Genomic DNA, 12,186 nt, shown 5'->3' with positions numbered 1-12,186 from the left:
CAAGAACCCAGGGTTGGTATTTTGAAAATCTTCCTAAGTTTCTTCCTAAGTTTCTTCCGAAATCAGAAACTTAGGAAGTGCCTAGGAAAGACAAGATTGGCATTCTGAAATTTCTTCCTAGGAACTTCTTAATGCAAATTAGGCCATCCTTATCCCCACCCACGTCCTTTCTTAAGCCGATACAAAATGCCGTATCATAATGAACCAACCAATGACAATCGCATATTACTATGACGTAGGGTCAAATACACATGTGCACGGCATGTCCCCTTTCTCATGCTCATTTCGCGTATCAAAGTACATGTGCGTGCAGTGAATGACAAGCAAGCATATCACAGTGTTTGCAGCTTGCTATTCTTAACAACGTACTTAGGACAGGGGTGGAGCTTCCCTAAATATCTTCCTAAAATTCTTTCCTAAGTGCATTCTAGAATACCAACTTCTTCCTAAATCAGAAATTTGCATATCTCATCCTCATTTGCATACTCCCACCCCCTTCCTAAGTTTCTTTGTAAGTTTGGAAAAAAACTTGGGAACAGACTTAAAACTGAGAACAGACCAAACTGCAAATGCTTGAAATCTATTGAAACGGTGACCCTTGCCGTTGTGATTGTGCAAATTTTTTGAATGATGGGAAAGAAAATTTTCGAGATTAACATTTGCCCCAGCTGTCACACACTGTCCGCAGTGCAAATTATTGGGCAATTTCTCAAAAGATTGTGATCATTCCCAAATATCACAAAATTTTGTGGTATTTGGATCACAATGTGGATTGTGTTAATATCTAGTGAGATTTTCATGTCCGTACTGGAAACAACAAAGATACGGATTGCGATGCAAATCTTGAAATTTGTACACGCTAATTCCTGTCAGTGTGAATGCTGCTAATGATGCCTCATGTCCAAGTCACTTTGCCAAAGCCCTTCCATCAATATGAGGCAATCACCTCGTCTGTCTTAGATAAAGGGAAGCCTATAGCTCTGAAAATAAACCAATTTTCGAAAGTCATGCCTGCCAGCATTCACATATATTTGAATCAGGGAGATGCCACATAGCAATTAGGAAGGTACTTGTGTGTCACATATGCATTTCAGTGGCCAGAAATTATTCCCAAATCAGGAAGATTTGATATTCTCTTGTCCAGACGTGAAAAGATATCAGGAATTTCATGAAGTTACCACAAAATCCAAGAGTTCAGTCTGTAACTTTTTCAAATCATGCAGCGTAAGATAGATTAATGATGAGTGACATTCAAGGGAGAAAATTAACATTTTTTTAAAATCTATTCAGAATGTATTAAAACTTAAAGTGGCATAGTATTATGTTTATATGACTGCAAGTGAGCAGTGTTGAAACAAAGTTTAAAGGACAAGTTCACCTTCATAAACATAAGAATTGAGAGAATGTAGCAATATTAGTAGAACACATCATTGAAAGTTTGAGGAAAATCAGACAATCCGTTCAAAAGTTATGAATTTTTGAAGTTTTTGTGCAGTATCCGCTGGATGAGAAGACTACTGCTGTGTATGAATAACTTAGATGTCACATGCGTACAACAATATAAGGAAAATATAAAGAGAATTTCACAAAATTCCATCTTTTGAAAAAAGTACACATTCCCCTGACTCCTTACCGACACATGTTATGGGTAATATTATTCCCCCTGCCTTTAGAAAGAGGCAAGTCAAGTGCTCTTTTATTATTCGAAAAAAGTGAAAATATGTTGAATTTTCTTTTACATTTTCTTTATACTGTTGTACGCATATGACTCACAAGCTGTCGTAGTCTCCTCATCCAGCGGTTCCAACACAAAAATTTAAAAAATTCATAACTTTTGCATCGATAGTCCAATTTTCCTCAAACTTTCACTGATGTGTTCTACTAATATTGTTGCATTTTCTCAATCCTTATGTTTATGAAGGTGAACTTGTCCTTTAATAGAACCAAGGAAAGAATAGGGTAAGCAGTGCTTATCCCATGCACTTGAAATACATTGCATTGAGACAAAGAAGTGTGTGATTGTTTGTATGTTTGCTTCTTTGCTTTATACAGGGAGAGAGTATACAAATTATCATAAATGTATCTTTCGTACAATTTTTCTCTACATTTTTCCTTCAGCTGAAAGGGAAATGATGATAATAAGGCAAGTAATTGTTACTAGACAATGTTTCATTATATGGAATTTGCTTTGCAAAAGCTCAGCTGATGGAAGTGAGCTGTTAATTCACAGATGAAGAATCAAGTGAGCAATTTTGCCGATATACCTCCGATTAATTGTATCAAGGAAAAATATCCCGCTGGTCATCAAAGACTCGTGTCCATCCTGAGGTCCTTCCGTCTGACCGCACCACCACAAGGCCCAAAGATCACCTGGGCCACACTCTAGCTGCATATCGATCGGAGTCAATGACAAGCGTTATGCATCGATTTCTCTTGTACGGCGAGCACCGCTCCACAAAGGAGATTAGCCTATTGATTTCTCTCTTGTCTGGGTTTCAGTCAAAGTGCTCTAAATAATAACTACCGCTACCCTCGGTAGACGCTACAGCGTTTTTTTTTCTTCATTTTTTTTTTCATAGCATGCGATGCTGCATATGACAGAAGTCAGCGGCAGCATTTAACATCAATTATCTCACATCCGCAGATCAGGCTCCTTTTTTTTTGTCATTGATGTTGTTCCTTTTTCCTCTGACAGGGGTCAGTGAAGTAGGGAAAGACATTGTAAACCGGATGAATTGTGGCAAAATACAAAGTGCACAGTGGTCTCACGAGGGAGGCTTATGAAATATAAAATAGTCGGAAGAGAATGAAGTTGGTCATCCGTAGAGGTCCCAGGGATGTTGGGTTAATGAGATAGCATAATCTCACCATGCGTGTCTAGACTTGTTCAAATATTACTCTCTTTTTTTCTTTTTTTTTCTATCGTTTATTCATCCTCCCTATTCTCAATTATATCCTGACCGATTCCCAAACTTTCAAAGTGTTATTGATTGCAAGCAGTCTCTTTGCTTTTCAAAACGAGCAATGATACACTTCCCTTGATCTTGTTGCCTTAAAATATATTGAAATCTAGAATGATTGTGGCTAGATGGAGACTAAAATATGTACAAGAATATAATGAAGTTGTCTTCCTCACTTTGAATCAGGATTCTAGAACAAGAGTTATTTTTGTATGTATAAATGTGAAATTTTCCCTCGTATTTTCTTTTAAAGCCAGTGAAGAAGTAATGTGAAGGCATGATCACTTTTTAAGACACCATGCCTTTTAGCACAAGTATATCATTATGTACTACTATGGTTTGACATCATGACATGATTAATCATAGATATGTTATTCATCATCTCATCAAGAAAAGAACGCTTTTTGTATTTGTTTGACAAAATCTGATAAAACTATTCACTTGTTTTGTGATGATTTGAATCAAATAATGAGGACAAATACCAAATAAGCATTTATATGTCCCATGAGGAAAAGGGGAAAATGCATTTCACCCAGCGATGTCTAGACCAAGAGTAATCCATATATAGTGAATTGTTGCTGATACTTTATTCATGGAACAATGTAGGGATTGAAATGTGAACAGGCTGATAAAGAGATATATACTCCGTGTCAAATCATTTTGTATAATGGTATGTTATGATCTCCCGCTCGCCCTGCAGCTGAAGCGAATGAAGCAACTGGAGCAAGAACGGGACACCTTTCTCCATGGTCTAGAGGCTCTGGAGCTCGCACGGGACTGGTACCGCCAGCAGCTGGCCGACATCAAGGAACGACAGGACAGACTCAACAAGGCTCAAGTGGATTATTCTGAGGTAGGAGGGAGAGGAGGAGGAGAAGGAGAAGGAGGGAGAGAAGAAGGAGGATGAGAGAGAAAGAGAAAAAAGAAGGGAGATCAAGAGGAGAGGGCAGAAGAAGGACTGATAGAAGAGAGGGAAGAAGAACAAAGAAGAGGTTAAAAAGGAGGAGGAAGAAGAAGTTATGAAGGAAGAGGAAGATTCAGAGAAGGAGTGAGAAGAAGAGGCAGAGGAGGAGAGGACAAAAAGGTTAAAAAGGAGATGGTACAAGAAGATATGGAGGAAAAGGAGATCCAGGATAGGAGTGAGAAGAAGAGGGGCAGGAAGAGAGGAAAATTAAAAAGAGAAGAGTAAAAAGGAGGAGGAACAACATGAGATAAAGGAAAAGAGAGAGTCCAGGTTGAAGGAGTGAGAAGAGGTGGAGGAAGAGAGGAAAATTAAAAAGAGGAAGTTAAAAAGGAGAAGGAACAAGAAGGGATGAAGGGAAAGAGAGAGTCATGGTAGAAGGAGTGAAAAGAAAGAAGGGGAGGAGGGGAAAAGAGGATGTTAAAAAGGAGGAACAAGAAAGAATGAAGGAAGTGGAAGAGTCAGGGAAGAAAGAGTGAGAAGAGAAAGAAGAGGAGGAGGAAAAGGCAGATATTGCTGTTGCCATGGTGACAGGGATGTGGAGGACACTTGGGAAAAGTATTGGGGCATGTGAATCAGAACTGTGTATGAGGAGAAGCACAAAGAGGTTTTCCCATGCGCACTGTGCTTAGCCTGGAGAAAGATATTGTCAGGGGAAATGTGTATTTCTAGATCTATTCTGCCACTTAAGTTCACCCAAGTGTAGGATGGAGGAGGTTATGGGTTTAGCAGGAGGGTTCAAGGGAGTTAAGGATGCCAAACATGAGATAAAAGTACTCCCTTAACTTGAAATGCCAAAAGTGAAGACCAAAGTCACAGCAGAATTGGAGAGGGTTGTGGTGCCGCAAGTCTGGAGTCTTTACTTTAAAGGGACTGTACAGTACTGGTTGAGGTGGGGATTCATGTTTTGAACATTCTTAAGTGAGATAATGAGAAACCTCTTATGAAATATGAAAGAGCATGTAAGTTTAAAGGGGATGGCTAGTAACTGATCAGTGGGAATCAGTGGAAATGCTGGAGGATGATTGTTCCAATCCTTGTGGGATTCATTTAAGAGTACATTATATATCTATTGTTGTGTGAAAATTATTTGCTTCAGAATGGTCTCATATTCGAGTAATGCGCAGTTTAATGTTTCCAGGTTAGCGTGCCTGGTCAGTGACGGGGCATTAATCTGCATATTACTTGAATATGAGACCGTTCCGAAGCAAACAATTTTCACACAACAGTAGATATGTAATGTACTCTTAAATGAATCCCAAAAGGATTGGAACAATCATCCCTCAGCATTCCCACTGATTCCCACTGATCGGTTACTAGCCATGCCCTTTAAGAAGGATTCAACGTTTATTTGATGAAAATTGGTTTTCAAGTGGCTGAGATATCCAAAAAAGTGATAATGATAAAAGGCGACAGGCCACAACGTTATGATCTCTTTGTTTCACCTTGTTTTTGGATATCTCAGCCATTTCAAACCGATTTTCATCAAATAAACTTTTGATACCCCTTAGAATTGCATGCTCTTTGACATCTCATAGAGTGGTTTCTGAATATCTCGCAAGACGTTAAAAGCTAAATCCTCACCTCGACCAGAACTGTACACACCCTTTAAAGGACAAGTTCACCTTCATATACATAAGGATTGAGAGAATGCAGCAATATTAGCAGAACACATCAGTGAAAGTTTGAGGAAAATTGGACAATCTGTTCAAAAGTTACGAATATTTTAAGTATCTGCGCAGTCACTGCTGGAAGAGAAGACTACTACAGTGTATGATGTCACATGCGTACAACTGTATAAGGAAAATAAAAAGAGAATTTCACAAAACTTTACTTTTTGAATAAAGTGCACAGTTCTTCGACTTGCTACTGACGTATGTTAAGGGTAATATTATTCCCCCTGCCTTCTGAAAGAGAGAAGTCGAGTGTTCTTTTGTTATTGGAGAAAAATGGAAATTTGTTGAATTTTCTTTATTCTTTCTTTATATCGTTGTACTCATGTGACATCACAAGCTACAGTAGTCTTTTCATCCAGCCGTGACTGAGCAGAAACTTCAAAAATTCATAACTTTTTAACGGATTGTCCGATTTTGCTCAAACTCTCACTGATGTGTTCTACTGATATTGCTGCATTCACTCAACCCACATGTCTATGAAGGTGAACTTGTCCTTTAAGCTTCGTCTGGTGCTATGGAGACCTTTGATAACCCTGGTTATGTCATCGCTCTGTTTCCACCTTTTAGGACATCAACCATCAAGACCTGGTGACATACAGGACGACCCGTATCACAGAGGTCAACCGACAACTCAGGGCACTCATTGCTACCCCAGAAAAGGTTGGTTTCATCAAAGGGAGCACGATGCTGGTGGTAGTGGGTACTTTCAATCATGGTGTAAACGAAAGTTGCTATTTTCAGTGTCTCTGTTCACTTAATTTACGATGCTGCTCATCCATTACTCAAAAGAGTTTACAACTCTGTAAGGTAATTATTGCATAAGTTGTATATTTAGTGCTGAGACATGAAGACATCACACAGGGAATCGTCTTTCCTTTTCTCTTTATTTTTTCTTAAAGAAGATCTGTGTTTCTTTACATAGTAGGCAGATTGGAGTAATTTGTTAAGTAGAATTATTAATTGTAGAGTATCACTAAAGATATGTTACTTCATCAGAGTTTACATTCAGTAGATAGTTATTCAAAACTCTTACAAATTGAGGTATCCGTGAGACACATATGAAACGCGGACAAATATTTAGCACAACACCAGGCCCATCCAAGCTTCCGCTGGATTCTACGTATGCCCCTTGAGACTGGGACTACCAAATCAGAGTGATCATTAAGCCTAATCACAGGATACTTTAGCTCTGATTTGGGCGCTTCCAGGGGGAAAGATGTGTGATCGTGTGCCCGTGACGGCTCTGGCCTTCGGGCGCCAGACGAGGGCAATCGAATCTGCATGCCTGCGAAGCTCATTTCCTCCCTCCGCTGTGCAGCCCGATGAAACATAGTTGACAAGCCTGATTGGACAGATTGGTCTGCTGCTCTGCGATGCCCAAAAGTTACGGTGTGTCTTCAAGCCCTGAGACGTCGTTGCCTGGCAACCAGATATTGATAATAATCAGGGGCTTTGATTCAAGAGATACCAGTGCTAAGTTAAGAGTGCATGTATAAAGCCATGTACAGGAGAATGTAGGGACAAGAGAAGATAAAAAGAATGCATATCATCTGGTCAAAAATAAGTTGGTAAGGGATGAAAGAGGTGTTCTCAGTTTAGATATATACAGTAGATAGGCAGGGAGACAGACAGACAGACAGACAGACAAACAGCCAGACAAGTAGAAAGAAAGATAGATTGAATAGACAGATAATGATAATAATAACAATATCAATTGATAAAGCGCAAAACCTATTTTCATATATTCTTCTACCCTGCAAAAAGCTTCCGATATGTGTGACGATAGTGCAGATAACTCAAGAGAAAGATCAGATGAGAGAACAGACGGATACATAGTTTGCTCGATAGATAAATAGATAGATAGATGAATAAATAGACAGATATTTATATGACTAGAAATGAAGAGACAGACAGAGGGATGAAGATTAGGAGTTGAGTTTAGTTGACTGCATTTTTAAGGGCTCAGCTGCAGGAAAAAACTTGAAACTGGGCACAAAATCTTTGTCATGCATACTGAATTTGTAATTGATGGTAGAAACTAGTTATGTTTGATTTAGTGATATGATTTCATTTAAGATCTTTCGGCCTGTATCCACAGAAGGTACGATTACAATGAAAACAATTTTCAGGATATAGCAAATAGAAGAGGAAAGAGAGTGATGAACTGTTTAACACAGAGGACCAAATCAGTGGTTGTAATGGAAAGCCTGAATTGTACTATAAGTGGATAAAATGTAATACTGTAAATGCTACAATGACTTGAAATATGTGTGAAATTTTAGCATTGCTAAACTTTTCATTTGCTATCTGAGGAAATGTTACAGTAGGGAAAAAAGTAATGTCACAGTACAGGAAGAATATTTTGATCATCAAATTTTTAGAAATATGGGATAAACGGTATTAACTGATGCAATGTATAAAAGAAAGCAGCAAAATCAATAGATTTCAGTCTATTTGGCAATTAAAAGTATGTCGACACACATCAAGGCACAGTTACAATAGTGGTAAGAATAGAAAGGAAATGTGAAGGATGATATGAATCCATAAAAGGCATTTTCATGAGAAGGGGGGGGGTGGGGGGTTGAGATAGAGAAAACAAAACAAAAGTGAATTAGAAAGAGATAAGAATAGACAAAGAGTCCAGTGAGGCATACCTTTAAGAATTCTCTGCCTTCAATGGTCCCTCTTATGAGACCTTCGGTATTTCATAATTGCCCTCAAGAAGCAGCTGCCCGTTTGGTTTACACTACCCAGCTGCAAAGCCCTTGGAAGATCAATAGCAAGTCGAAATACACAACAACTAGTGCCTATTTTTAGCTAAAATATTGAGACAAAGAGAATGAGATAAAGAAATAAAAAAAGTAGTTGATAAACAACATAAAAGTGAGGTATACCAGTGTCATTGCAGAGCCATCAGTGGCGTGTTGGGAATAGAAGGGGAAAAAAAATATTATGCCATATATCGAAACTGAAAATGACCCAGCTGGACCTGCTCGACTGTTAAGCTGCTTAATGGGCCATGAAGAGCCCTGTTATTGGGGGAACTCACTCACGTATTGGTAGCTTGCACTGTAGGGGACTGCAACATTTATTAGCAGGGTAATCAGCTGCTTGAATAGGATTACCCGTGATCGACATGGATTGGTCCAGCTATATATTCCCACGTTCTCATCAGTGTTGGCCAGTTCTATGTTGTGAGTCCTGTGATATTGGACAGGAATACTTTCAAGCACCTTGCACATAGCTGCATGTGACACACAGAAATGACAGATTGCCTTTGCAGTTGGTTTATCATTGTGATAAGATTCAATTCACAATATTTCAAACATCAGCTATGTACGCTAATGAAGTGCTTCTTCTTTTCTTTCTTTGCCTTCTTTTTCTGCTTCTCCAATTTCTTCCTCTTCTTCATCTTTTTCTGCTTCTTGTTTTACCTCCCTTTTAAAAAAAATCTTCTGTCTTGTCTTTTCTCTATGTTATTTTGTCCATTTTTCTTTCATGATTGTCCACGCTGCTAGTAAATGGCAGTGTTCACAAATATTTCAGTGGATTTTAACTGTCATCTGTAAATAAGTAGAAGTATTTAGCTGGTATTAAATGAAGGAAGATCCACACCCTAATCAATCATGCATATACCTCTTACAGTCACAAAATATTTGACGGCTTTTCTTCTTCAGCAGATCTCCTCTCTTTCTTTCAATGTTCTGAAATATTTTCCCTGGGGTGTGACATCATTTAAGGTTCTTTTGTGACATAAATTCATTGTTTTTAGAAAAGAGCTCGAAAGACCGTCCAACGAGTTCACACATGATGCAGCATCCGTGACATTTAAAAGCGGGTCACATTGTTCAGAAAATAAACCAGTTGAAAGAGATTGATGTAATGCTTGACAGTCATTTTGGCATAGTGATGGAGGTATTATCTCAGAGACAAAGAACTGAGAGGGAGAGAGAGAGAAAGAATGGATGAGAGCAAAACACATTGATGCCCCGCGCTGTTGACATAGCGTCGCAGTCAGCCATGCAGCCGCTCGCCCGTCTTCAAACAGCGTGTGAAAACTAAACAGAAGATAGAGTGGTATGTTACCCATAACACGGGCAATGTTTTTTTTTTTTTTGGTAAAAAGGAATATTCTTTGGTTACGACCTAATGGTTTTTATAGGTGAATTCGTGGAACAAATGATATGTTGGTGCATGTTCGTGCATTGGTTTCCACCGCAGAAAGGATCCATGTGTGGAAAGAACTAGGAGTTGTCGGCTCTTGACACTTTCCCAAAGTTTTATTTTTAGACAACACTCTGCATAAATCATCTTGCCATCTTTCATTGCAGTTTTGATGTGTTCTTCTGAGGATTATTCACATTCATATTTCAATGTTTTACCCTGTGATGAAGCAGGATGTTAACATGTGTGTTAGTAGTCCTGAGTCCTATCAAACTGACAGTAGAAGTCTCGGTTATCAAAAATCTTTTTGATAACTTGTGGGAAAATATCCTCAGAATTGTGCTGATCTTTTCTCCCCCCCCCCCCTTCTTTGATTAGCTGGTATGATACAACAGTTCTATAAATATACAGAAGGAAATCATGAATTGCTATACAAATCAGGCAATTACAGTCCACAATTAGAAAATATTAGGGTGCATTTACCTGTAGTCCTTGAAATGCATTGGCTGAGATGCTAACTGTTTATCCAGTGGACCGTGGGTGGAATGGAATGTTTATTCATACAATAGCATGTGACCTCTTCACCCGCAAGTGACAGTCTGTTGGATTCCGTTCAGGAGATTCGTCCAGCCTTGATGTGGTGTGTAGATGTGATGAAATGATTTCCGAGGTGCCAGCGAAACTTGGTTTAAATCTAGTATGGGATTCATCCCTGTGACACAAAGATTTATGTTACTGAAAGTCCATGCAGAGAAGGAAAGAAAAGGACATTCGATGCATGGTTTGGAATTATTACCCTCGCTAAATGTGACAGCTATTCACCCGTGAGCTGTTGAACTTGTATCCAGTAGTCGTAGATTTATGATTCCCCTCTTTGAATGTGGCAGCTACCTATGAGCTGTTAAATGCATAACCACTTGTCTCAGATTCCAAGCATCTTTTCATTTTCACCAATATTGGACTGGCATCTTTGAAATATTGATTATACTGAATCATGCAAGCATGGGATTTAACACTGAAAAAAAGGTTACTGCCGGTTTTCTGAGCTGAGCTCCTCCTGATAGAGAAACTTTGCAATCACCACCTTAAAGGGATGATATAGTTTTGGTTGAGGTGGGACTCTAGGTTTCCAACTCTTTTTGTGAGACAATGAGAAGCCTCTTATGAAATTTGACAGAGCATACCATTTTAAGAGGAGTTCAAAGTTTATTCGATGAAAATTGGTTTTGAAATGGCCGAGGTATCCAAAAGCAGAGCAATCCTAATCAAAGGTGGGACCCACCTTTTATTAGGACCACTTTATTTTACTTTGTTTTCTTGATTTCTCAGCCATTTCAAAACTGATTTTCATCAAATAAACTGTAAATTTATCGTAGAATTGTGTGCTCTTTTATATTTCGTAAGAGGTTTCTCATTATCATACAAAAATGTTGGAAACCCGAATTCCCTTTTCGACCAAAACTAAAACATTGCTTTGAGAATCCAGTGCTATTTTGCATTGTAAATAGTGCAAGTACTGAGAAATCAAATAAAAGATAAAACAAGATTGTTTGCCGACAGTAGCTCTCATAGGAGTCAAGTGGTACTCAAGGGCAGTCATGTGGGGGCTCTCCTGCTTTTACTCTCCATCTGTTTGTTCCCCGTGCCTGCAGGGTTTTCCCAACCACATGAACTTGGCAATCAACAGGGAACGTAACGGTCCAAAGAGCGCGGCGGTCCCACCGCTCCTGGTCGACAAACTCAAGCAGCAGAACAAGTTACTCACGGAGGTAAGTCATGCGAAGAAACTTTGATCTCAGAACAAACAGGGGGGGGGGGGAATATCAGGGAAAGAAAGAATATATAGCATTGGCAAGCAGCAATATATGTAGTCATAGTTTATATTTATAGCAGGTTCTTTGAAATGTTTACACAAGATGAATTTGACATTGGCACTGCTTCTGTAAGTTGTTGAAAAGTCCTTGTAATTTTTTTTTTTTTGGGGGGTAGTCTCATGAAGAAAATGGATAGACCTTCTCCTTGTATATTATTTAATTTCAAACAAGCATTGTCCTTACATTTCACAAGTAAATGCATGGTAGTGACTATAAATTGAGTACCCCAATGTTATAGGTTGTCATGTGATCCCATTCGGCATGTTGTCCACCAGAAACAAACAAGTTAACAAAAATGAACCAATAAAAGTTTAGTGTGATAAATGTGAATTCCAAATTATAAGGTGTAAGCTATCAGCATTTGTTGTGTATTTGCTGTTTGAGCTTGCTTGTTTGACTAGAATTGTGTGCAGAATCATATGCACACACTCAAAAAAATGATTTAGATACAATAATTATGTTTGATGATTGTAATGTCCCAGTAAAAGTAGATGGAATTTTGTGTTGTGCTGTTGATGTTCTTTTGTTACCATCAACATTTTGAGTAATGT

At 38.7% G+C, this 12,186-nt stretch overlaps 1 protein-coding gene across 1 annotated transcript in view; it reads left to right on the top strand.

Moving 5' to 3' along the window:
- Nucleotides 1–12,186, top strand: part of LOC139741128 (suppressor APC domain-containing protein 2-like) — a 42,956-nt gene that overhangs the window by 30,057 nt on the left and 713 nt on the right. The window contains exons 3-5 of the mRNA XM_071651714.1: nt 3,661–3,813; nt 6,165–6,257; nt 11,414–11,530. Of these exons, the coding sequence (XP_071507815.1) occupies nt 3,661–3,813; nt 6,165–6,257; nt 11,414–11,530 (363 nt within the window). The remainder of the gene's footprint in view (nt 1–3,660; nt 3,814–6,164; nt 6,258–11,413; nt 11,531–12,186) is intronic.

Source organism: Diadema antillarum, unplaced genomic scaffold, assembly GCF_040938485.1.
Source record: "Diadema antillarum isolate AM-2024a unplaced genomic scaffold, OU_Dant_1.0 seq00000906_RagTag, whole genome shotgun sequence".
Classification (NCBI taxonomy): domain Eukaryota; kingdom Metazoa; phylum Echinodermata; class Echinoidea; order Diadematoida; family Diadematidae; genus Diadema; species Diadema antillarum.
The sequence above is the reverse complement of the archived record's forward strand: the minus strand, read 5'-3'. Positions and strand labels throughout refer to the sequence as shown.